Genomic DNA, 27,898 nt, shown 5'->3' with positions numbered 1-27,898 from the left:
TCTAAAAAGCCCCCCTTCAAAAAAGTCCCCCTCGAAAAAGCCCCCCCCCCCGAATAAGCCCCCACCCTAGAACTACAAACTGTCAATAAGCCTCCCCCCTCGAATAAGCCCCCACTGCTACCGTAAATCCTCGAGGTCTTTTATTAATGTCTTCCTAATGTCTACAATAATTTTATAAGCCCCCCTTGTATAAGCCCCCTCCCTCGAAAAACCCCCTATCCAAACATGTTAAAAATGAATAAGCCCCCAGGGGCTAATTCGAAGATTTACGGTATGTGGAACTGAATTTCAGACGAGACCCAATCGTTTGTGAGTTGTTGTGTTATGGATGCAGCCTCGTTCAAGTTCAGCCAATGAATAAATTCGGCGCGTTGGCCTAACACTGGCACATTATGAGGAGAAGATGAATTTCTGCTCAATAACATTTCTAGCTGTACTCTCCGTGGAACTAATGGCAGAATCTGCAAAGCTGCCTCTTATCGTAAATACTTGGCCCTTCACGGATGCCACATATAAAGGTGAGTTTGACGGAGACTGAGCAGAACAGATGTACGATGTTCAGCTTAATCCCAGTCAATCATCTTTTACTTCCTTGTGGAACTCAATCGTTTACAAATCAAGACGTAGGACCAGTTTTTGATCCTCGTTTTACTCGTATTAGAAACTGTATTTTACTTGCAAATCATTACTTGTTATGACGAAAGATACAATACTAAATAATTGTAGCCCATATAAAGTTTCTGTAAAAAACATTAAAGTGTTAGAAGACACAAGTCAATACATTTATACAACATCACAAAGTCTCCCCAAAATGTTTGAACATGCTAAAGCATAAAAACTCGAGCAACATTGTATTTTTCAAAAGTGGCCAATGCAATATATAAGCTATCAGACAGTCTTTTTTAGATGCGACAGAGTTTAGCTAATTTAATTTCCCATTATAGTTTTATTTACGGCCTAAATGTTTCTAAAAGCATGATTTTAAGGAGAAATTCCTAAGTTGATTCTGTCCTTGTAAATTTTCTCTTGCATTCTTACAATCTCGTTCTATTTATCATAGAGCTCTGCTGGTTGTTCTTACCATTTAAGACAAATTCTCTAGAAAACAGTCATTGCTGATATACTGCTGGTTAATCAAAAACTTTACACTGCATGCTAACCATCAAAGCCTAATGTGCAGTTATTTAGCAAACAAATGTAATTGTTTGTATGCAAAGCATTGTAATGAGAAGAGGATAAGAAGAAAAAGTCTAGATGGCTAGATTTATGCAGGAAAAACCTTTGAATTGCTGTGGATGCAAGATTTATTCAGGATTTTATGTAACTGAATGAAAATTGTTTCCTGATTTGAATGTCTTGTGTTACTTTTCTAAAGTGAATGTTTTATTCACAGCTTGGTCTGTGATCATGGCAAATGGATCTGCCTTAGATGCAGTAGAGCAAGGCTGCACAGTTTGTGAAGAAGAGCGCTGTGATGGAACAGTTGGCTATGGTGGAAGGTATGTATATTCAACATGACCTCCTTTAAATTTTGCCACGAAAAAGGTCTATCATTCCAACAAATTAGAATTTTAATGGTCATCTAAATCTGTCAGGACAAAGTGCACTTTGAAGTCAACATCACTGAACACCTAAGATGCTAAAAGAAAAGCTAAAGTATGAAGTAAAATCTGCTGCGAGCTAGTTTCACCTGGTAGAAAAAGTTTATTGTGTTTGCTTGACAATGTAAGAACAAGCAGTTTAACAACGTTATTAAACCAAAGCAGAAGAAAAAAGGACCAATCTTGTTCAGATAACAAACATGCACATATTTATTACTTCATGTAATTAAAGTACACAAACATATACTTAGAGTAATACCTTCGCAAAAATCATTTTGAATGTGTACTATATACTACTGCCCAATATAATATTTCACTAACATTTTCTTTGACTGTTCTTTTAGCAATTTATTTAAGGCTATTCCAACTATCTAATAGCATGTTGATTTTATGTTGTCTGCTATTTGATAAAGACATTATTTGCCACAGAAGCAAAATCTATCATACATAGCCATTATTACAATTTTTAAATTTTTTAGCCCAGATGAAAATGGAGAAACAACTTTAGATGCAATGATTATGGATGGGTAATACAATTTCTCATTTTTCTTGTCTTTGCCATTAGTTGATACACTTTGCAAGTTATCTTGGAGAGGAGCAGAAATTTAGATTAGTTTCAAAAGCAGCAAAAACAAGATGTACAACGATTTTCTGCTTTGTTGATCAATGTAAAGAGGGTAATCAAATATCCATCTCCAACTCAGCCCCCTTTTTTCTTGTCTGCAACTTCTTGTGACCCCAGCTTTATAATGTGTGAATTGCATTTAATGTGTATCTCAGCTGTCTATTGAATCAATTTGATCATAAAGGGACATGTTTGATTAAGAATCTGAATTAAGATCCTTCACTACTTATCATTAATGTAATTTTTTTGTTGGGATCCTTTTGATTTGACCGGCTAACCTTTTTCTGATCATAAAATATATCCTTAGAGGAAAGGTTTTGTAGCAGATAAATTACCTGATGATAAATGGGGCCATCAGTCCCCAAGATTTTGTTAGGGATATTTGCATGAAGCAAATCTACATTTTCCCAAGAAAGGTCAGCTTGTTTAAAGATATTTTGATTTTGAATGAACAGAAAAACTCACAGTGTTGGTGCTGTTGGATGTCTCAGGCGGATCAAAAGTGCAATATCAGTGGCTAGGAGTGTGATGGAACACACAACACACACAATTTTAATTGGAGAAGAAGGTAAACTGCTCATAATTTGAAAACCCTACTTTTGGGAAATTTTTTTCTTAATGTCTTCTAACCTCAACATTAAAGTAGTTTTATTTGCTAGGTATGTCACAGTTTTTAGTATTCTCAAAGCTTTATTTTTTTCTATTCATTTTTTTAATATATTTCATAGCCACATTCTGTAGCTTGAAAACAATTTAAATTGTAGCTTAGTAAAAGAACTTGAAAACTACAAGATATTTTAGAAATAAAATGCTTGTTTATCTCGTGTTCTGTTCATGTGACCCATGAGATTGCTTCAAAGTAATCATGAAGTTGATTTCCAATTTTTTTGAGAGGGGGTTTGGTCAAGAGGAAATTTGCTTTAAGGCTGCAATTTGCAAATCATGGTAGAGAGGCGTTCACATTGTAGACATCAACAAAATGCAAATTTATGTCTTTTGTTCAGAGTTACTCAAGGCAACAAAATCTTGTTTATGACTAGTGATAGGTTCAGGGTGTAGGCAGTACTATCTAACAGTTAACAGCTAACTGTAAATAGATTTACCGATTAACTCGAGCTTCCAGGCATTTGAACTCTAAAAGTTTGAATCACATCCACATTAAGATATGCAAGTAACTGGCATTTCTCATAAACTGTACATTATAATTGTAAAGGGATTTTTGAATCAATGTTTATCAACTAACTTGTGTCTAAGACCAACAAATTTATCATCGTTTGGTTTTTCCTCAAGTAAAGCTGAAATAAGATAAAATTTTGATGAAAACAAGGGAAATGAGGAGTATTTATCGTATGCCTTGGCCTCAAAACAGTTGCTAGCCTTTTTAATTTTTTGATATTGGCCTCATGTAATGTAACTAAGAAGATTTATTCACATAAGTTGTACAGATGGTTGAAATTAAGTTGATGAAACCCCACGTGAGAGAGAAATGTGTTTTATTAGTATTTAGATAACTGTATTGACTTTCATTACAAATTCTGTTCACTTTATCAAGCTGTCAAGCCTATTGATAGCATCTTCTAATGAGCTTTCAATATCTTTTTAAGCCACACAGTTTGCAATTAAAATGGGGTTCAAAGAGGAGGATTTGCATTCTCAAGAGTCCATGTAAGTGCTTGATGACACAATTAATTTTCTTTATATTAGTCAACTTTCATTTTTATGTAGAATCTATAATGACCTCAGATCATACCCATGACCTTAAGCCAATAAGGAATGTGTGATATAATTGATTGACTTCACCAATTGTGAACTTGGTAATGATTTGATTAATGAGAAATTGTAAAATTAACTTTGAACTAACTGTAAAATTAATGAGAGGCGCAGTTAATAAGTCATTTCAGGGTCACTAAATGGACACATGTTGTCTCTTATACTTTGGCAAGCATCAGAAAGCCAAACAGTTAAAATGTTCAGCTTTCTGGTCGTAATTTTTACTTATGACAGGCTTAACACATATTAAAATGTATTTGTCTATGTAGACGCTTCAAGGGGTTTACTGCCAAGCTTTGGGTTCGTATATTCACGCATATGGCTGAGACAGGGCCTTGTAAACCCAGACTCTTTCCCGTCAAATCCATGAAACTTAATCTTGATTAAAAAATTATGAAACAGGCCAAAACAAGACTATTTAATCAGCAAAAATCAATTTTTTAACATAATCGATTCAGTCAATTTTTAACAAATTTAAATTATTTACACATACATCAACATCTCATGGCTCTCTTTTAGATAATGTGGTCTAACGTCAAAAGATCTTAAGACATGTTTTTCGATGACGTCACCCTTTGGTACTTATTTTTGGTTTGGCTTATTCAGCTCTCAGCAGTTGCCAAAAAAGCTTAAAGAATAACTTGTCTCGACTGGCATAACCTGCCTCGATTTTTACCCAAAAAATTTTAAGTGATGCTGATAAATTAAAAATTCACTTCACACAGTTTCACTTGTTTAAAAGAAGGAACCTTTTTCTAACTGTAGTATTCTCTATTTTTTCAGTTGCAGGGGTCTTGGTCCTGCTTTTCTTATAAAAGTTGCTTAAATATTACCCTTGAAATATTACTTAATTATTTCCGTTTTTTGTTAGAGTTGTTAGAGTTTCTTTCCAGAGCAATGTACAAAAAATGGAAACAAGAGAATTGCCAACCAAATTATTGGAAAGTAAGTTTCCTTAAAGATAACTTCTTTCTTTTAATCTTGTTGCCAAGATGACTTCAGATTCTCTGGTAGTCTTCGAGCAAGCTCAAAATAATCTATAATTCACTTTTTCTTTGTGAATCAATATCAAAATCATTATATTTGATATTTCTCTTTATTATCCTAGAATGTCACTCCTGATCCAAAATCTAACTGTGGACCATATAAACCGCTAGATAGGAGGTAGCAAGATCTTTTTCTATTTAGTATGTAGTCTTGTTTTTGGCACAATACTGAAGAACGACACTTTCGGATATATTAACGCAGACGTAACATATGTTTTCGGAATGTGTTAGAAGCTTTCTAAAACTCAAGTTGTGATAGCGGTTTTGCCGATTAGTGATCAAGTTACAGTGATTGATATTAGGACAATGATCATCACTATCAAAACTTTAGAAAATGTCACCTTCTGTTTTCGCTATAATAAACATGTAATCAATATGCCTGGCTTCTCTTTGATGATTTTCATTCCTTACCTCTTTTCTCTAATGTTCTATAAGGCAATACAAATTTTCTCGTTGCTATAAAAAAAATTATGTCTGATAGCACCTGGCATGCCTTCAAATTCGAAATAAAATTATATTCCATCAAATGAACCAGTGGCTTCTATTGTTTTTCCTTTTGTTGTATAGATCTCAAAGAACCAATCACGAGTTTTTCCTTAAAAAGCTTGGCATATTTCGACTACAGAATGTGCCAATATAAATGATATTGGAAGTCTTTTTCAGTATTTAAAAAGAATCTTTGCTCATTGAACTTTTTGCTCTAAGTAGTTTTTTGCTTTTTTTACGATGTCGTTTTATTTTATTTTGCCAACCATTGTGTGTTTTTCTTGTATGAGCTTTATTTGTCTTGAGTAAATTTTAAACATTACAAATAACATACCTTCTTGTTATAAATATCGCTGATATTTTTCAAGGCACATAGTGCTCAATTCTCTTTCGCTATTTGCTGTGAATGTCGTGATTTTTATGCTTTAGATTCAAGCAGCTTTTGTTTTCCATAGATATTTTAATGAACAGGAGACACGAGTCAAAGTCGATAAAAACAACCATGACACAATAGGTATAAAGAAGTTTCATTTTTTTATTTCCTGTTTAAACCCTCGAACATTCATGATGGTTTTTGTATCAAGTCAGATGAAAGGTATTCTTGAGTAATAAATAAGAACCAGATATAAAGCAATACCTGTAAACTGAAGTTAATTCATGAAAATGGAACTAAACTTGGTATAAAGCTTAAAAAGGACTGCGGAACTCTGCATTGTTCCTTTCTAGTTGATTTATGATAAGCATTTCATTTTTTCCTTAAAATTTTGTGGACAATTAGGGAGAAAATTCATTCTGGGCAGCTACATCTGGTTAAATTCAAAAGGAACAGGGGACAAAGAAAGGGGAAAGACGTACAAAGGTTGCATGAAATTTATTAAACAATGAATACAGGAACAAGAAAGATGACCCTGAATAAATGGCACCTTTTTTTGGCAATTAAAATCTTTTGTCACCTTTCGTGGTTTGGTTGGTAAATAGGTAATACCGTGGATTGTATTGCTTATTTACATACAATACCACATGGTGGTTTTAATAACAGGACTTTTCCTTGATACAAAAAGACAGCGGTATTGTTTTCCACGGAATGGCGGTCCAACATCCACCATACGGGTAGAATCTTATCAAACTAGCAGCTATTTTTTGTTGATATGGGCTTGTTTTATATCTTATTTCACATCTACATGAATCATCAAAATTATTTGCATCATCAACTTCAGGCAATGTAGTTTGAATGTTTGCCCAAGTTAAAGTCGATTATATAAATCCTCATTGCAGGTTGTTGACGAATGAGATTTCATTTTTGATCGTTATTCTTCATTCTTTCTATATAGGTATGATCGCTATCGATTCAAATGGCACTATTGCAGCTGGTGCATCAACAAATGGCCTGAAATTCAAAATCCCTGGGTTTGTATTTCTTGTATATCTTGATGCGAATTTGATTGCCATAGATGCAAGTATACGAAAGAATGATAATAAACAGTCACATTGATTACACATAAAGAACAACACATTGCGTGTAGAGTAACATGTCTATGATTAGCATATATTTCATGGCACATATCCACTGATGGAATGACTGATGCAGCTTTTTGCGATAACATTATGGGCTGTTATCTTAACAATCAGGCTCTCAGGAAGACAAAATGTACTAGCGAAACACTCAAAGTCAACCTTAGGAACCTGACCGCCTTGCAAAGCTTTGAATGTTTATACTTAGTGAGTAAAGGTATTGCACAGTTTTGACAATTCAGTAATGGCGACCGCGTTGTCAACAACAAAGCGATCGAAGAAGCAAATCCATTAGGCGTCTTTTATGGTCAAAATCTAATCAGACCAAACTTCAAACCATTGACAACATTAAATTTTTTCGTCTCATTATAAACGTAGGGACTAAAAACTTTAGGGAAGGGCAGATTCTCTGGCGTTGTAATGAACAATAGAAATAGCATGAAAATTTATACGTAAAGTGTTATTTTCGTTCTGCGTTTGTAAAAACTTGCAGAATATTATGATTTCAGGCGTGTTGGTGACACTCCAATCCCCGGAGCTGGAGCGTACGTCGACAATGAAGTTGGTGCAGCAGCGGGCACCGGAGATGGGGATGTTTTAGTGCGGTTCTTGCCAAGGTAATTGCCTGTTCATGAACGCTCCTGGTAGTTTTGATCTCATATATCAAATTGTTTGTCTTTCTTTGGCTTTAATATTGCTAAATTTCAGAATTTTTAAGTCGGTGAAAAGCAATGTTACACTTATGGTAATTTTGTTGCTTCGTCTAATGAATGATCTGATGACAGTGAAGTAATATGGTATCTTTTTCATTGTCCTATTTATTTATCATTAAAGTTCTCTTGGTCCTATATTTTGTGCTTACTGTAACGCTTTGCCTGAACTTTCTTAATAGTCCTCCTATTAAAATGTTGTTACGGAAACCTTACAGTGAAGTGGATACTAGCGGGACCTCGATGATCTCAGAAGTGTATCAAAATTATTTTTTATGAATTACACATTGGCTTCCTTTCTTACGCAGCCATTGCCTGTGTGCGAAAATAACTTCTTTGAAGCCATTTTATTCTCATTTAGGCCAAACTGCTTTTCTTTACTACTCTTGTAAATTCGATTTCTTTAGTTTGCGAGCTGTTGAGAACATGCGTAATGGAATGTCTCCAGATGAGGCGGCAGCGGATGCGCTCCGTAAGATTGTTCAATATGTCCCGAAGTTTGAAGGTGCCCTGGTTGCTGCGACCAAAGATGGCCAATATGGTAAGTAGCTTCTAATTTTTATTTTCTTTTCCCTTTTATATACAGGAAACTCCCAATTACTCAAAAACCTTATAACAAAAACTTTCCCTTAGTCGAAGTGATATTGCATTCCCCTTCCTTAGTACATTCATACAAAAGTGCTCTCGATAACTTGGACATTCTCTAAATAGAGCCTTGTCCCTTGGAGACAAGTTATTGTGAGTTTACTGTACGCTCCTGTTGTTTATGACCCTACTTTTGAGAGAAGTGGACTTCTGATTTTCCGCCTTCGTTGTTTAGAGCCCTTGTTTTGATATTGCTAAGGTACAGTGAGGTTTGACGTTAGTTTGAAACAACTTAAAACCCATATTTGACCCCGATAAACTAACTGGAAAGATTTTTTTCTGTGGCTCTGCAACGTGACCTTTTCTTTCATTTTTGATTGTCTCATCTCATCTTGAGAAAAAACTTTTTTTCTCAACCTCGCCCAAAAGCATAATTGCTTGCTTGAAAGGCTTTCAACATGTTCAAAATCCTGTTTCTGCATATATTGTGAGCTTTGCAACTTGTATCTACTTGTAAATCAATATTTCATTATCATGTTAATGCAGAGAAACACCGGCCTTATTCATAGAATACGATACTTGTGAACGGTATCAATAGACTAGAGAATATCTGCATACTGGGCAGGATCCTTTTGTATGAAAAGCGAGGAATTCATTCATAATTGGTGTAGTGACGGGACAGCCTTTGAGATCAAAGGGACGAAGGAAAGAAGCCCGTAGAGTGAAACTAGGTATCAGGCATAGTCGCTTTGGCATATAAGAAAAATAGCTGCATAGATGACGTGAAATTATAAACAACCTTGTTTGGGTGTTTTAAAAGAACACCTTACAAAGAACAAAGTTCGATCTCGTGAATTTGCTATGGCTAGCCAGAACACACTGCGGTTGACCGAGGGCTGCAGAAGTCGAATCGGCCGGAACCAGCAATTTTCCTTTGCTGATAAACTATATTTGCTTTATGTTTAGGAAGTCCAATGGTCGGTCATACGCATTGGGAAAATCTAAAAGCAGCATTTTACTTCGAGATAAGCTCATATAAACAAGTTTACTTTAACCAAAAATTTTTGATACAGGCAACTTCAGCTTGAAGAAAGTTGTCTGTACTCAAATATATAAGGAATGTTCGTTATATAAGGAATGTTCAGAAGGAATGCTCAATCTATTAATGAGTTTAAGAAAGAAATTAAAAGCTGAAATGGCGCAGACTGTACATGCAAACTATGTAGTACGTTCGTGCCACAGCTTGGTTTTTGTAATTCTATCGTTTTAAATAGCTCAGATTTTTATAGTACTACCCTATAAATTCTGTTTTTAATGGATTATTATGTACTTAAAATTTTATGTTTGTAATCTCGTATGTATTTATTTGATGTAGTAATTTTAACAGTTGGCTTGGATTAGCTCATTTTACTGTAAATAGCTATGTAGCGCCAACTTTAAATAAAGTGATTATTATTATTGTATTATTATAGGTTAAATCAGCCAAGAAAACGTTGAACGGATGGTAGCAAGAACGTCTTTCCCTTGCCAAAACTATCATACTTTGTATTCGACTTTTAACAATCTCTTGCTTGAAAAATGTATATTTCCCATACGTTGCCTGAAAAGTGTAGGGTTATTCCGATTTTATGAATGCTGATATTTCGTTCTAGGAGCTGCAAGTCATGGATGGGATTTCTTCAAATACTGCATTATCAACCCAACCTCCGGTAGGGTTGAAATCATTCCAGTTGCTCCAGTGGCATTTCCATAAACACTTTGTCAAAAATATTGATTGCCGAGTTGACTTAAATATCTATATTGAAAAATCCGATATTTTAATTAAATTCAAAATCATTCAAAATCATTTAGTATCGTGTTTCCAAAAAGCATACCATGGCTATCAAGATAATAACACTTTGCCAAATGTAACTATGTGTCAATTTTATTTGATTCCATGTTAAGCCGTTTTAGTAAATCGTTGTCATGGCAGATTTTATGCTTAGGCATCTTATTTAACAACAAGTCCAATTGAAAGAATCGCTGGTTAGTTTTTTAGATCATTAATTCTTTTTAGCGTTCGCATATGATTCTTCTGATCCTTATTGTTTAGCCGAAAGTCAACGTATCAACAACTTTGACAGACAATATTTCTACAGTTAGTTTTGTAAAGTGGTCACAAAGTGTCGATTGAAGCTTTTTTTAGCCTTTTCAATAATTATAATAGTTTGAATAATTCGATGCATACCTTTGGTGGATCAAACTTGATAATATTCAAATACAGAATCTGTAAAATTTTAACTTGAATAGATTTAACTTGACTTAGAAATGATAGAAGGGAAAGTACACAAAATCTTTGTTGATAGATTTATTTTAATTAGATGGACCATGGACATCTAAGCTAGTGTATATTCTTATTTTCAAAATCATTTTGGTTGTGAATTTTTCGATTATAAAAAGTTTTATTAAGAATGAGCCATTATTCGGCATGTATTTTATCGTTTAATGCCTTGAAACAAACTGGATGGTAAAACCTTCAATGCTTCTGTTACATGAATGTATTTGCTAGTTGCATGTTTTTTACCTTGAAGGGATAGAGCTAACGTTGAAAAGGTATAACCTACCATATATCTGTTACGATCAGGTCATATACCCTCAAAAAATTGTGGGTCGCACAAAATGTAAATTTATCTGTATTTTCAGATTACGTCAAATGATGAATCTAGTTAAAGAAACAACAATTACATTGAGCTTTGGCAATATTTTCCACCTTTTTCTGATTCACCACTTTCTCAAGATGCCTGGTGTACGTTCCGTCGTTTGGGTAACACAATAATCCTTTGACTTTTGCATAAAGCTAGGGCATTTGAACTAAGAATTGAATTAGGTGGTAATGTTCAATACAAACACAACTGAGAAATATTTTATTCAAACAAACAAACTGTCATCTTCGTTTAGCAATTTATCTTTCAAAAATAGATTCCATGAAAAATATTTTCTACTGCTATATGATTCTTGAGCGCCAATTAAATTTAAATTTTCACTAGAGGAAAGGGCTTCTTCAATGGTAGAGGTATTTGAGGAAATTTTGTTTCATACTTTTATTGCAAATTTGGTCCAGCCAAGAATATCATATTTGATAATATTGGTGCTTTGACAATTTGATTTCAAACGAAGGTATTTTATCCTAACGACTAATTTTTTGTTGATAATAAACTCATTATGAAATTTTTTTCTAGAAATTGGTCTAGCAAAGGGAATTTTTCTGTAGAAATAAGGTTAGCAAACGGCATTACTTTGAATATGACCGTGACAGGCCAAAAATTTAGCCGAGAACACCCGACACCACCTTTGTCTTGCATAAAGGTAAAACATTCATTTTGAATCAGTGCACGAAGGACTGCTAGCATCTACATTCCCTTATTTTTGACATAAATCACTTTTCGTCTAGTATAATTGCTAAAAAAATCTGAACCAACTAGGAGCTACTACTCGCAATAATTCTTCAATCAGCGTCGATTTCGTTGCTAGAAAAGGCCAATTATTTTGGCCAAGGCTACAATTGGACGCCCTGTAGGAATTCCTGGAAACGGACCAGATGAACCAGCAATGTCCAAATGAGAATAGCATAACGGCTTCTCACATCCGACACCATGCTGCAAGACAGAGAGTTGTTGATAAAGCTTTAAAAATACATATACATTGTTATAAATAGTAAAAACCAAAGGCAAGAGTTTTTTGACGTACATAGCAACCTTTAGGTATTAATCCAAGGGCATTGCGTTTTGTTGGCAGGTCTAATATTCGCAATATGCCTCTAGGTAATACCAGCCAACAAAGGTCCGTTTCATTAAGGCTAAATAAACATGAGGGATTTTTCCATATAAAATGAGGTGTGTCGGTTAGAAAGTATGAACTGTGAAGAGAACATGAGAGGGGAAAGAAAGGGAAGGGACGGGAAGGAAAGGGAAGAGAAGGGAAGGGAAGAGAAGGAGGATACAGTTTTTTTGGCAGTGCAGAAATTCAAAACAGTTTGAAAAAAACAAACTTTATCCTAAAGCTATTCGTCTGGCGCTCTTTAGATTACAAAACGTCGGAACATTGACCGAAAGCTCTAAGCTAGGAAATAACTCTGAACTAAAACTGTATGCCCGTCCCAAAGCAAAAAACTCTAAGCAATGAGGAGAATAATTGCCAAAATTCCACTAGAACTGTTTGAAACAAAAGGAAAACTATCAAACAAACAAAATTATATGAAGGGAATTTGAGTCCTGAAGTGATGATTTCACAATAGTCTATTTTTAGAATTTTGGAATTTGAATCCTATAATCTGAAAGAGCATTATGAAATACCTCTAGATATACAAAAACAATTAATAGTGTTGTATGTCTTAGATATGGCAACACGAGCCCAGGCTCTTTCTCTATCAAACTGCTGTAATTTGGTCTCTGTTTGTATCTTTATGAACAGAGCCCACTTAACAGTAATCCGTTGCCAAACTTCAAATCTTTCCTTGGCTATATCGCACCCGGTTTTAGACATATTTGACTGATTTTGCTTATTTAGAAGCATTTCATAGTTCTATGGTTATGTGGTGAAAACTAAAAATTCTGGGTGTCCTTATTTAAAAATTACTTTTTATGACGTCACACTTAAGAACTCTATTCGAATAAAAATCGAAGTTCTAACAATGATATTCTGAGAAGAACAAAATGGTGGGATCTGAGTACAAACCTTGTCAAGGCCGGATGTCCTGATCAAAAAGGCAGCTGGGAACTGGTGTCCACGACTTGTCATTGAGGATGGCTCGTTGTTGCATTGAAGCACATCTTCATACTCACTGGGGCCAGCAATCATCTTATAGTCCTAGTCAGAAACAAAATAAAACTTACGAAAGCACTCATTCTTTTTTCGTTCCACACCTCTATGATAAAGCGGAAAAGAGAAAGGATTAAATCTACATAATTGCAAGATTGTCAAACATAATGCAGCTATTCCGCCTTCAAACAGGTTTGGTACTGACTATACTCTGATTGGCTGCAAACCAGCCAGTCAGACCACTCAGTTAGATGTGTCTCTCGCCATTTCAGCTGATGTCCCTCGTAGCAAAACGCCTGACTCTCTTTAACTGACGAAAAAAGGGCCTATTTCTAAGACATACATAATTGGCTTGTGTGGCGAGGAAAGAGATGCAACCAGCAAATAATTAGAAAGTCATTATTTAAACTAATAAGCAGTTAATGGCTGACGTTAGCAAAGTTTAGGCTTCTGCAAACGGTCAAAAACATCATTACAAATCTCGTGGCTTGAGGGTTTTTTAGAAATTGTGAAAAACGGAATTGTCTAGTTTCCATACTGCTCGACCTGATAGTTATAAATAAGCATGATTAATAGCCATAAATTAGTATGATTAATTATTCCAAGTAAAGGGTTAGGGTTAGGGTTAGGGTTAGGGTTAGGGTTAGGGTTAGGGTTAGGGTAAACTAATTACGTCATCAGGTCGAGCAGTATGGAAACTAGACAGCTCCTGAAAAAACAGACAAACCTCGCGTCGAATAGTAGAGATCTCGAATGGATCGGCAAGTTTTTCACCTTCTGTAATTAGAAAAAAACATTTTCAAAGGATCAATCCAACTGGTTGTTAATCTGCCTTAAATGTTTTCCAAGCTCATCTTTTTATGTATTTCTACGACCTGAAAACATTGCATTGAATGCGGGTACTGTTTAAATACAGGCTTTATTGAATATTTTAACATGTTCCGGGGGGGGGGGGGTTATTCCGTCATAGGTGCATGATTGCTCAGTGTCGATATTTTAATTAGAGGAATCAAGTACAAAACCTAATCTACTTGCGTTAATTTTCACTTTGACGCTGCATCGAACAACTATAGGCGCTCCTCTGCACAAGATAACTCTGTTCCAAAACTTAGACCAAACAGGCCTCCAGTGTATAACACTTTTGATAAGGTAAAATGCTTATGGCCCTACAGACAATAGCTCCAGATGATGTATCCCAAAGACAACAATAACGATATAAAAGGTTGCTTGCTTTTAGAGATACTTGTTAACAATTACCTTCTTGCAGTCTCTGGGCAAACTTTTTTTCTCGAGCAGGCCCGTTATCCAATACAATCTGTGGTGGAAAAGGCACTTGTCACACAGCATGAATAACTATGTTGCCATTCAGAAAATTATTGCTATAAGGCCCCACCAATTTATTCCAATGATTCCTTTGAACGGACAACTAGGAGGAGGAGTTTTACTCAACGTGGCATTTTAATACGTTCCCGTTCTTATTTTTAACGGAAGTTTAACGGAACTTAAGTATAACGGAAAATCAGACCTATCAGCCATCTCTCAGCTGTTTGCAAATACTTGTTTCCAATTTTACCTTCTTTTGTTAATCAACTGTTCTTTTGCATCGGATCACATGTTGAAAATAAACATATCTTACAAATAAACATGAAAAGAAATCTTACCGTGTACTCCGGTCCCACTGCCCGGATCGCATGACCTGTCAATGTTGCTATTGTCATGAGATGGGGGTTTATTTCTCCCAAAGCCTGTAAATGCAATGCATTAACTCTAATTGTTCCTTCAACAAATCCTTAAGGTATTGCAATACTTTAAATACAAACGTTTTGTCACTGCAGGGCCTCCGGGGGGCCATGCCCCCCCCCCTACATTTTTGCAAAGCAATAGAGTTTTTTCCATAACTTTTGTTATGGGTGTTAAATTCTTCCTCCCCCTCCTTTTCAACCTGTTTCGGAGCCCATGCATGCACTGACACTATACATTCATTTTTTATAAGAAACTAAACACGGTTTTAGTACACAGTTTCTTAACTTGTTTTTTTATTTCAGTGTAAGCAATTTCTTGAAGTTTTCCTAAATACCAAATGCTAAAGATTTAATTTGTAGAAACACAAAACAAACACAAGATAACATGAAATAAAACACCTAAAAAGTCACAAGAAGCTCTTCTTTCCATTCATTCACAATGCTTGCACAGTATTTGGAATACCTAACCAGTTTCAGTCAGTTTAGATCTTTTTTTAATTCACGTCTAAAGAAATAGCTAAGTTGGCTCCAATGTTAAACTTGCATCTCAGCCACCCTTGTTTCAAAAGTTGAATTCAAATAGTATTCTTCCATATAGAATAATCCAAAATGTTTGAAAAGGGAATGGTGAAAGCTGTTAAAGTGAACAAAACACTGTTGATGTTCCCAAACTTCTGGCGGGCATTGTACCTCAATTAAAATAGGCGCCTAATGGTCCAAAATAATTACTTCAAATTTATCTTTAAAAGAAATATTTTCAAGCATCCGAATTATGGCTATTTCATTTTTTTCTCAGCTAAGGGCTCTGTTTCCTAATGACGGTTTCTTAAAAAAATGAGTGTCACGATATTCGGTAACAAAAAGATATTTTGTTTGTAAGCTCGTCTTTTAATCAGCGATGCAAAATGGCCTAATCATAAATATCGGAATGGAGAACTCAAAAACTATTTAAAATGGATTCAATATCAACATTGATGAAAGCAAAAGTAACACCTCAAGGACCTGAGAAGATGTTTTTCTTAGCCTTAAAGTTAATCTGATTTGGTTACCACATGGGCAATGGCTTCTTCTAAAAACATAGCTGGTACTAAAATAAATGCTTTTAATCGTCCGTTGCGCCGAATAGGCTTTTCTGAAAATGTTGTTTTGAGATTGCCCATGTCAAATTAAAAGGATTCTGCTACTTAACAGAAATAACAGGCTCGATTTTGGTAAGGTACAGTTCGGTTTAAGGGCTAGATAACACCCAAGGAGAGATGTGCCTTAACGCTCTTTTAGGTATACCTAAATCATTCTAATCCGGATGGATGACATCGCTTTTTCAGATCATGTGCCTGACATTTGGACCTGGCTTTAGAAGCAGTTATTTCACACGGAAACCAGGAAATTAATTTTGTTGTCAATAAAATTGTCCTGTCAAAAGGCTTTTGCTACGCAAAGAGAATACATGGGACCAGGATGCAGAAAAAGACACAGGGAAAGCACAGGTGGTAAAGAAGGACAATTTTATTGACAACAAAATTAATTTCCTGGTTTCCCTGCGGTTATTTACGATGTAGCTGTACAAGTGCTGACATTATAAGCAAAGAATAAATCAAAGCATGGTCTTAAAGTATTGCATACGGCATTTATTCGTACCTGCATGGCAGTATAGTGGAGAGGATCAGCCATAGCCATCCGTCCTTCTGCATCGGTATTTCCAACCCTGACACGAACACCGGCCGCAGAAGTAATGATTTCATCTGCTACATAGCTATCTGAAAATGAAACAAAAGAAAAATAAGGGAGTGCTGAATATGAGGGTCAGGGCCTAGCGACTAAAAAACGCTATCATGCTTAGCTTGTTCAAGAACGCAACAAAATTGCTAAAAGACATCTATCTTCATTATTCCTAGCCCTTAAGAGAAAAGGGTGGTGCTTCTAGGAATTATTAGTACTATCGTTTTTTGCTAAGGAAAATTTATATAAGATAAGGTCTCCGCAGGGAAGCGTGTTGAATCTGATTATGAACTTTCAGTGGTGAAAAGTCTGCTTGCAAAACCGACAGACGATGACACATCACGTTTACTCACCTGCTCCTACACTGTTTCTAACCATGGCAAGTCGGCCAACAACTTTGATGCCAGATGGTTTTAAGGCATCTACAGTCTTAAAAACAGAAGAAATGTTTGATGATGAGGACTACAACTAAATAAAAACATGAAAGTCCATATTGATTACGTCATACACAACAATGCTAAAACGCCAAGGGTGCATGTTTCCAACTAAAAAAATTCTTGTGAATTAGCAAAGCTGCTAAATTTTGTTCTATGTTATCCGAGTTATCTTAATAATTGCCCCATACACATAGATACGCAAAATTTGTTGCTTTGTCGATCAAAAAATACATAGAGAATGTGAAAGAAGGAAAATTGGCTCTATCAATCAACTTAAAAGCACAAAATTAAAAGGCAAAGTGCCTATGAAGCAAAGAAACCCAATAACGTTGTATCTTTTAAGTCGGTAACTCAGTGGTGTCCATCTACGGCATTATTTCAGATTTGGTATTCGATATCAGATGTTTCAGCCCTAAATTTTTTCATACAATCAAAATGTATCTCCTTGACCCTTCAGTTATCTAACAACCCTAGCTTTTCATGGTACTCTGAATTACATCCTATATTAGTCAAAACATTTTCAGGGATAGATACCTAATACAATGCATTCAGACGAACACAATTAATGGCATTGCATAGAAACCCTTACAAATGGCTGTAATATTACAAAGCAGTACCTTGAAGAATCCAGCTACAGTTGCAGCTCCACATTTGTCTCTAGAAAAAAGTAATGTTCCCATTCAATAAGAAAAATTGCTTTATCAGTACAGGCACTTACCCATCCCATTACTAAAATATATCTTTAAGCACCAAGAACCGTGTGTTGCCTTCATGTTATTTTCAAAAAGATTAGTTCTTATTTTTGAAGACAACTCTTTGAGAAAAACTTAAACATATTCAAGGACAGAGCTTAAACAACTATTCCATGGAACGTGGCTTGCGGGGTACCATTGCGAGGCATGTATAGGAAGCCAAAGGAATGGATGACAAAAAGTCGACCTAAAGTACTGATATTGGACCCATTATTGTTACATAACCGTCCAAAATGTAACGATTTCCAAAGTTAACAGATAGGTTTGAATGGGCTGTTTAGATTCTTTTCCCATCGGCCTTTGCACGACTGCATTTCTTGTATACACTCTTTATTTATAAGAACCAGTAAATTTACGTTCAGGCTGACTGTTCTTAATTTTTTCGAAAATCTGAGGCTGGATTGTTCTTAATTTGTTCTTAATCTAATAAGGTGTAAGTAGTGTGAGTGCTAGCCTTTTCGCTTTAGGGTGGTGTTTAGTTCTCAATTGCCAACAATGTTCTTAACTTTTGACCAGTTTTGAGGCTCGTGTTCTTATAAAATTGTTAATGGCTTTGAAAAAAGCAAACATTTAGTAAACTAAAGCTTTTCGTCTGACACTCTTCAGAGTTTAAAACGTCAGAACATAGACCGGAAACTCTACGCTAGGAAATATATATACCCAGTTGTGGATCGAGATAGGCCAATCAGAAACACGAGCACATGACTGTTGAGGTTGACCAATCAGTGCCGCTTGCCTATTGAGAATGTTACCAATGGAGTCCTAAGGTGAAAACGAACTCCTTTGGTCTACACAGTACCGCTTTTTTCGTGCTTATGTAGATAGATTCCAAAATTGTTCTTATAAAAAAGAGTGTACATGAGTATATTTTCTGTTATACCAGATTAGGGTCACCTTGATGTATGTCAAGACTGAGCTTGTTCTAGGTAGTAATGCTTCGAAAACAACTTCAACTCTTACCTATGCATACCAGCCATATGTCCACCAGCTTTCACATCTGCACCACCAGTGTCATACGTAATTCCCTAAATTGATAAAATGACGTCAACGAACAATTATTGTAAACCCCTATAGAGGACGAAGAATGACGTCTTTCGAAAATAATTATTAGAATTTCTGAATTTTGACCACATAACCTGAAAGAACAGGAATGAAAGTATTATCTGTGGTATGCCTACCGCTACCCTGGGTACCAGAGTCTCTATTATATAGTTAGAAACTAGTCACATAATTTTTTGCCACACCCAGGGTAGCCTACCGCAAGCAGTAGTCTCCTTCTACGCGCTGAAAGACCCACTTGCTATTGATCTCTGATTTCGCCCACCAAGGTAGCTGGGGATAAGCTGCAATATTTTTTGCTAAAGCCATAAACTTACATAAAATTTACAATATATAGCAATCAAGGCCTGGTTCTGTAATTTTCTATAAACCGAAGAAGAGCAAACTGAGTGCTTTACATCTCCCGAAGACTGCACAGCAATGGACAGGGAAAACAGAGAGCAGAGGCTTTCAGTTGTGATTCCATACCATCAATCTCTCGTGTTTTGAATGTAGAAGGCAGGGCTGTAATTGGTCGACAATTTTACTAACGAAAATATCGTCAATTCTGTAAATTGAATAGATTTCTCCAGCTTTCAAAGGTTCTAGGAAATCATTTTGCGAGATATTAGCATTGAAATGACTTGGAAGAAATATTAGAACTAACAATAAATATACATTAAGAGGATTACCTTTCCTACAAACATGTATGTTGATTTGATTTCTCCTTCACCAACGTATTCTAATGTGATTACTCGGCCTTGGTGTCGATCAACTCCTATAGGATAAGGTTAAAAACGAGTTGATTCTTGATATCATGCCAAGGAATTCAAACCAACGAAACAACATTTCTATGTTTACTTACGACTTGCAGCACGGTTAACTGCGCCAAGCAAAGGGTACTTTTTGTTTAACTCTCCAACATCATCTTCAACTGAAATCTGAAAAAGCAAGTTGAGAAACAATTTGAGATACGTCAAATCTCTGATTTGCTTGATTGGTACATATCTAAGAGGGAGTTCGCTTAAAGACACAGTTATGCGATGGAATAATAAATGCTATTCCTTACAGTAATATGAAAGCTAGTTTTCTAAAGAGGCTATGTCTTATGGAAAACAGACTAAAATCAGTCTAAGAGTCAAGACATAATTTTAAGGAGATATATATTTGATTGAAGAACATAATCCTACAATCCAGACAGTCTTCAGTTTATTTGAAAAGAGCTTTGTCCTTTTATACGGTGTTGCCTAAAAGTAAAAAAGCTATAGATTGTGTTAGTAACCTTGACAGTACTATCTTTAAATATTTCTTGCAGATACTCAGCAACTTTTCTTGCAGCCATGCGTTCAGGATCAGACCCTCCAATGTCACGTGCAACAATCCTAGGAACAAATAATCTGTTCTGAAGAAAAGCCATTCTAGCATTTCAGCATTCTAACTGAGATTTGTGGCCACAAAATAATATATGGGTATTATTCGAGTGATGTTACTTATTCAAGGATTTACATTTTAAACAATATTCATTGAACACATTGAACACAAAGAACAACATCCATTGTTGTTTCTGGGTGAAAGTAAAAATAAGATAAAGCAGTAGATCTCCAGTATTACAGATACCAAGATGAGGCAAGTGATGCCAAATGATATGTGATTTGTCACTCTTCAAACCATTAAAACATACAAAATAGCTGTGTCTGCAAACTCTGCATCAATTATTAAACAGTTTTTAAAATGCTGTTTGAAGTACAAAATATGTTGAATAAATCTAACCTGCCACTCTCAAGTGCAACCACTTTTTCAATAATAGAGGTCTGGATTTTGTAGTCCTTTGTAGAAAGAATATTGATTGCATTTGAATTTGTAAAAAAGAACTACTGCTCTAATTAGGGATATGATGCCAAATGGAATGCATCCTGCTATGAAATGGATACCATAAATCCCCAAATAAGCCTGCTGGGGTTATAAATTTAAGAAGTTTTTTATGGGGGCTCATTGGAGGGGGCTTTTATTTATGAGGTTGGGGCTCAGGGGCGGCGTGGGGTGGTATTAAAGGTATTAGTCTAATACCTTTTTATTTTCAAAGAAAGGCGACTTTGGGTCTCTGAGATTGCAGGAAATTTATTTTGCTTTTTGTACGCTGCCACTTTTTCACAACACTTTTATCGATGCGACCAGCTCTATTCATATAGCCAAGCTATATTTGCTTTTCTGTTCGTTGAATGAAAGCTTTCCTAATCCTCATTGAAATCTTTGAAAAGTGTAATCAATGCCGTAATCAGCAGCCCTGGCCATGGTATTAGCCTCCAAAAACTAATACACTGCCCCGAAATTTCTTTTGTCTGTTGTGGCCTGCATGACGTGAATTTCTCTTGTTGAGCCATGGTCGAAAGGCGGGTTTACACGATCGTTTTTCCTTAAATTTTTTTTCGATATTGGACCGCGATGAACGACAACGATCGTGTAAAAGGCTAAATTGCTGAAAAAAGTTTGATGCTATCTGTCGTTTTTAATCCGCTTAATTGGCGATAATGATCCATCGTTGAAGATTTTATTTTGACTCAGGGTCAAAATAAAATCTCTACCATCATTTTTTTTCAAAGGGGCCGAAAAATTCTGACGTCATGTCAGCCTCGGGGAGAGAATTTCGATTGGATTCATGCTATGAGAACTAAAATAGTCGGGGAAGGTAGTTAAAACGGGCAGGGGACTATTTTTAGATAAAAAGAGGTTCGGGTTTTACAAGTTTTCTTTGAGAATGGCCCGTCATTAGCTACACATTAAAGGTTTTGAGCAACAGAAATAGAGAACAATCCATCCAATAGACAAAATGCACAAATAAAAAATTATCTGGACCTCGCCGGGACCATAAAAATGTTCTGCGAATATTTCCCTAATTTTTTCGGCCTAAACTTTAGGCTTATTACCCTTTAGTCTAGCGGGTAAAGGTTCCACAAAAGAGCCAATGTTACTCTCCCTCCATCGCCCATCAATCACGTTGTCATCCAATCATTAAATGTGTAGCTAAGGACGGGCCATGCTCAGAGAAAACTTGTGAAACCCGAACCTCTTTTTATCTAAAAATAGTCCCCTGCCAGTTTAAACTACCTTCCCTGACTATTTTAGTTCTCAGAGCATGAATCCAATCTTTTCTTCACGCGAATACTTAATAAAAAGTCTCGAATTCTCCCCCCGAGGCTGACATGACGTCAGAATTTGTCGGCCCCTTTGAAAAAAAATGATGGTAGAGATTTTATTTTGACCCTGAGTCAAAATAAAATCTTCAACGATGGATCATTATCGCCAATTAAGCGGATTAAAAACGACAGATAGCATCAAACTTTTTTCAGCAATTTAGCCTTTTACACGATCGTTGTCGTTCATCGCGGTCCAATATCGAAAAAAAATTTAAGGAAAAACGATCGTGTAAACCCGCCTGAAGAATGGGTGAACAGCAGTAAGGTATTAGTTTTTCATTTCTAATACTACGAGGGCCACTGTCAGTGGAAGGGACGGTGGAAAGAGCCCCAGCTCTATTTTAAGGCCTCAGCTTATAGAAAAAATATTTCTGGAAATTAACTTTATGAATTTACAAAATGTAGCTGTACTTTTGCTAGCAATGCCTTTGGATGGATTGACAAAATTTAGACACTGAATATAAAGAGCAACAGTCATGAAATAATTTGTTTAAGCTAAAGGCAGTTGTAAAAGTTGTTTTGTATGAACTGTATGTTTTGTAAAACTTTGATTCTATATGACCGTAGAGTCACAGGCAACATTCTCACATGATTTCTCTCGGTTTCTCAAATCAAATGATACATCTTACGTTTTTTTGCTGCATTACTCTAAAGTAAATCGCTCGCTTTATCGTAATAGAATCTCATTCGCGGGCCAAAAGCCTCATGGTATTAGAATTAATGGGCTAATACCTTGGGGCTCCATTACTGGGCAGCAAACCGCTGTATCAAAACACGATTTCGCTCGAGTAATTTGCCGCAGCCATAATTCATTTGTATTTCGTAGGACCGATCCTTCACCCAAAACTAGTAGGATGAACTACATTACCACAGGGTCATCAGTGTCTGGGGGGAGACAACGGGGGCCAGTGCCTTCAAATAATTTTGTAAGATATGGTATTGCCAAAAGCTATTTTACACCATCATATCGAAAAGGTCATTTTGCCCACCTTCCTAAATAAGAACATATAAGCTCCACCCCTGTTAAATAGTTTCAGGACCATGCGGAGGGACCTTCTTATGTCTTAATTTCGAAGGCTAATACCAATACTTTTCTACTCCCAGCCGCCCCTGTTGGGGCTTGTAAAGATCATCTAAAAGTTGCCATGCAACAAACGCATTATGTAAATTTTTCCCATTTCAAAACAGTTTTGCTTTTTTCATTTGCAATTTCACTTAATAACCCTTTCTAAAATATCAATCAAAAGTATAAATTAAAGCAAAAAAGATTTTCTTAGTCAAAAATATTGATATGTTATTTTCTTTGGTTGTCTCTGCCAATGCTTTTCATTCTCTGCTGAATGTGTTTTTATTCATGGACAAAATGATCTTGATTAAGTCTCTAGGAGGGCCAATTAAAAGGCAAGAATTGACACATTAGGATGAAGACTTATGTGTGAATTGGAGCTTATTGACAGTTTTAACTTTCAGGGTGGGGGCTTATTCATGGGGTGCTTATATGAGGGGGCAGTCTGAGGACATATGGTGACTGTACTTTGTGAAAATTTGTTTCATAGCCCTAAATGATTCAAAGGATTTGATTAAATTGCAATGCTAGATAAAATTGTTTTTGTTAAAAATGATCCTACTCCAATTATCACTTACGGTTGATGAATCTTCTCTCCCTACATATAATCCAAGTGCATCTACTTTCTTTGCTCTTTTTGGGACATCTTGTCGGATTTCCAAAGGCTGGGATAAAGGTGTTTAAATTGAAAATGCATAAAACAACCCCTAGGGAAAGAATATTCTGTGAAATGGCCCAAAGAATGGTGAAAAAACTCTATGATCCAAATATTTAGGGCTTTAAGAGGAGAGGTTTCAAAACAGTATAACTAAACATACAGTAAAACTAATTATTGTACTTAGAAGCAGCACATGTAGGGGCAATGTCCTATTTCTAACCAAAAACCTCATTAACTGTTTCCCTTCAACATTGAAATGTCTCAAACAACCCAATGTGAAGCAGTAATGATGTAAGGGAAGGTAGAGTGCTCGGTTGTAATTTATAAAAATTCACATCTGGTTTCTTCCAACAACAAACATGTTCTGTTTTAAGGCCAAGAAAAAATATTTATGAGTTTTTACCACATAGCAAGCTTCCAAAGCTGCCAGAAGACAAACAGTTGCATAATCATTGAATGTGAATTCTCCGGGTAGTACAAGCAAAGGTTTTCTGCACCCAGCCTTCAATGCCCTAAAATGGTGATGATTAGCATAGTATACTCTTGGGTCTGGATTAGATGAGGGTCTGGATAAAACAAATAGGGTGTAAAATTTTCCAAATCCCAATATATGGGGGGTTTTGGTAAAAATGGAGTGGCTAGAAAATTTTCTCAAATTAATATGAACGAGTTGAATGAACAGCAACAGTCCCTTTGAAAATGAAACAGAATGTTCAACAAGATGTTGAGTTTTTCAAATAGGGAAAAACGTATTTATAGCATAACAGTTTGATAAAATATCTAGTTCTTGACAATTAGTCAGTTTTCACTTCCCTTTCCTTTCCTTGATGCATTTACTTTGCAGTTTCTTGATATATGAGGCTCATAAATAATAAGAAGGGGCTCTGGAATAAGGATGTTTTTCCAGACTTGAGAGTAATATTTTAGCCATATTTTGTGCATCATGTGAAAATGAATGTTAAACAAATCTTTTTTAGATGACTTCTGTATATCTGAAACAAGGAAAAGCATATACAAAACGTTTCACCTTTTCATAGCATTAAGTGTCACATCCAAATACTTTCTGCTATCTTCAAACTCTCTATTAAGTGGGCCAGCTTGGGAGAATATCTGCATACATATAGTATCAAATTTAGTTGCTATTGAACATGAATAAAATTTAACAGACATCTTGGAGTACTTTCCATTCAAGTGTAAAATATTTTTATATTAGACCTTATAGAAAGTAGTAAATATCAAACCTAATGTACGATGGAGGACTTTGAATCAAAATTGGAAGAAAGGGCAGATCTAATGGTGGCAAAACATGGCAAATGAGGGTTGAGAAGGTATGTTGCCTGGAGAGAAATGATATAGCAATGATATGATGAATATTTTATGTAAGCCTAAAAGACAAAAATAGACTTGAAGAAGTTAGGTGTAGATTAAATCTAAAGAGTGTTGGAACTTATGGAAATTCTTTGCTGGTTGTTCTAAGACTCAGTCTACCGAGGTTATTAAAAGATTCAGTTTTTACTTAAACATATTTGGGCCCATATTGGTTAAAAAAGTTAGTTAAATGGAATTTAAATTTTAGTTGATGTGTTGACAGTGTAGCATAGGAAAGAAGCATATAAATTTGCACTTGCCACTAAATTGATCCCTTGCTCTTTGAAATAGAAGACACTTGAACCATTTTTGACACCCTGATCAATCTAGAAATTTGAATAAGCTGAAACTGAAGACAAGTTTATAACACCAAGACCTTATTAAAACACAAAGTCACATAGCATTTTTTTAACAAAAGTCGTATCATTGAAACAAGCTATGCTGCTGCTATTTTGCTGACTATGGTTTACCACTGTTTCTAAACCAGATTGTGTATTTTGCAGCTAGTGGTATATCTATCACAGAATTTAAAATACACTTCTTGACATTTGATTTTATCTCATCTTTGAATTTAATCTCATATCTATCACAGAAAATGTAGGATTTGAACATTAAGTCTTAAAGCATCCTTTAAGTGCTTGTTTGCCACAGCTACACATTTAAAACCCTTGCCATGGTTGAGTCATGCCAATCATCTTAAAAATATCTCACTTTGCAATTAACTTTACTATGTGGCTGTTATAGTCTGATTACGTCATATAAAAAGCATTTGAAATGTGGTGTTGTATAGAAATTTGTCGGCATCTGTATGTATGATGTATGATCAAATTTAAGAGCTATTTAGAAGAATCGTTTCAATATTTGACTCAAAGAATATTTGTTGTAAAGTTTAGTAATACAGACATAAAACATAATACTGAGACATAAAATGAGCATTTTGTTAAAACCTAGAAAGAAGTAATAATAACCTTGTTTGCATCTTCAATGGCAGGTTTTATGTGTGCAAAAGAATTTTTGAAGTTTGGCCAGTCAAGGTTCTCGCAAACCAAAACGACACAATCCCATGCACCATCACCCAAATTTGAATCTGTGACAGCAGCTACATCGAAATCAAGCAGCCCCATCCTGAAAGTAGAAAACATTTTGGCATGGTGGATGTTGCTCATTCATGCAATGTTGCTCATGGTGAATGCTACTTATCTCGTAATTTATATTAATTATTGTAACTAAACAACTATACATTGATGTAACGTGTAATTAATTAACTTTATATCCTGAACATTTTTGAGTTTGCGTTTTGAAGTTTTCAACACCAAGATTTAAATGTGTACGTGGCCCTAATAACATATTCATAGAATGATTAAGTCAGAGGATTGAGATATACTAATCTAATTTTTCGTGCATTTATATTCCATATAGTTAAACTTATCAAAAGAAATAATGAGAATGTACTTAAAGAAGGATGTTATATCGAAAGGCCGTGCGAGCCATGTCTAACGAAACTCTTCAATCCCCTATCTCTTAGAGAATTAACTCTGGTAATAATATTGGACTGAAACTTCTCTTTATTAATCTCAAATAAAATTATTGACCATATATTAGGACGAAAGAAGCTAACAATATGCTATCACCATGATGAAGTTTACCTTGAATTGAACCTATCACGAGTTCTTCAGCTGGTGGAGAGAGACTAAAAGGGTCGGAGGCAGCGCTTTTTAACCTGTCAAAGGGGATTCCTATTCGGTTCCGGGGATTGGGTCCTACCCACCTAGTGCCGTAGTAAACATCATCATCATAATCAGCATCAATACAAAGCTACCACTAAAATATTTGATAGCAAAAACGCAGAGCAATCTTACCTTTGTAACTGATTGGTGCCAGCATCAGCTAAAAGTAGAAAAAAAATTACAAAAATAAATTACCTATAGAATAATTTTCTAAATGACATACAAAAAATGAACAAAAACTAGTAATCTTGCACCGAATGAACTATAAAAAGATTTTGAAAACAATAAACAATATGCAATTCCACCACGCTGTTTTTATGGCTCACTCAGTTGGCTATGGACCAATTTTGGATGATGTAAAAGAAAACATCTTTTTAGAATTTGCCACTTTTTTCAAAGCCAATAGCCTTGCATTTTGGTGAAAATCTTCCCTTTTGTTTTCATTTTTCTACTGCTCTTTACGCCAGGAAGAATAACTCCAACCATTCCTTATGGCTTGCTCCGTGGTCTAATGACCAATTTTTGATGATGTAAAAAATCTTCGTAGAATTTTCCCCGTTTTTCAAAGCCTATAGCCTTATTTTTTTGGTGAAAATCTTCCCTTTTGTTTTCATTTTTCTACTGCTCTTTACGCCAGGAAGAATAATTCCAACCATTTCTTATGGCTCACTCAGTGGTTTATGGACCAACTTTGAATGATGTAAGAAGAATTCAGCTTTCTACTGCAAGACGATGTTCACTTTCTCGAAAGGTTTTCTTTACCAAAATAAGCAATTGTGAGGTTGCAAACAGCTCACATTTTCACGAGATTTGTAACGAAATTTTAGGTTACGAGTGAAAAGTTTCAATCATCCATTCTTCAATTTTTAGAGACCAACATGAAAAAGATCAATAAAAGTTTGGTTACATAGGAAATTCATCTAGTTTGGTTACATAGGAAATTCATTCTATACAGTATGTCCCCAAAAAACGCCATTTTTTGGTTGTTAGTCGAAAAACTAAATTCTCCTAACTACTCTGCTGTCCACAGTCCTAATTTTGTTTGTTATTATGAAAAGCTGGAGT

At 35.4% G+C, this 27,898-nt stretch overlaps 2 protein-coding genes across 2 annotated transcripts; one reads left to right on the top strand and one right to left on the bottom strand.

Moving 5' to 3' along the window:
* Positions 1-357: 357 nt before the first annotated feature.
* On the top strand, positions 358-10,796 carry LOC135696512 (N(4)-(Beta-N-acetylglucosaminyl)-L-asparaginase). The gene is made up of 12 exons (XM_065215921.2): positions 358-518; positions 1,394-1,499; positions 2,081-2,128; positions 2,682-2,794; positions 3,831-3,891; positions 4,890-4,941; positions 5,105-5,160; positions 5,984-6,042; positions 6,860-6,935; positions 7,550-7,657; positions 8,158-8,291; positions 9,988-10,796. The coding sequence occupies exons 1-12, from the start codon at positions 404-406 to the stop codon at positions 10,086-10,088; spliced, it is 1,029 nt and encodes a 342-aa protein (XP_065071993.1). The 5' UTR covers positions 358-403; the 3' UTR covers positions 10,089-10,796.
* Positions 10,797-11,263: 467 nt separating this feature from the next.
* Positions 11,264-26,843, bottom strand: LOC135696514 (putative aminopeptidase W07G4.4). The gene is made up of 19 exons (XM_065215923.2): positions 26,753-26,843; positions 26,075-26,231; positions 25,367-25,432; positions 24,766-24,848; positions 24,142-24,250; positions 23,659-23,745; positions 20,591-20,646; positions 20,103-20,202; positions 19,686-19,761; positions 19,513-19,598; positions 18,743-18,807; positions 17,648-17,687; positions 16,947-17,022; positions 16,513-16,631; positions 14,794-14,877; positions 14,390-14,447; positions 13,860-13,909; positions 13,049-13,180; positions 11,264-11,970 (listed from the first exon to the last, which is right to left on the bottom strand). Exons 2-19 carry the CDS (start codon positions 26,228-26,230, stop codon positions 11,842-11,844), a joined length of 1,572 nt encoding a protein of 523 aa, XP_065071995.2. The 5' UTR covers position 26,231; positions 26,753-26,843; the 3' UTR covers positions 11,264-11,841.
* Between the last annotated feature and the right edge of the window lie 1,055 nt (positions 26,844-27,898).

Source organism: Rhopilema esculentum, chromosome 14 (assembly GCF_057945365.1).
Source record: "Rhopilema esculentum isolate cy_ngs chromosome 14, ASM5794536v1, whole genome shotgun sequence".
Taxonomy (NCBI): Eukaryota; Metazoa; Cnidaria; class Scyphozoa; order Rhizostomeae; family Rhizostomatidae; genus Rhopilema; species Rhopilema esculentum.
Note: the sequence above shows the minus strand (reverse complement) of the source record. Positions and strands in the feature narration are given on the sequence as shown.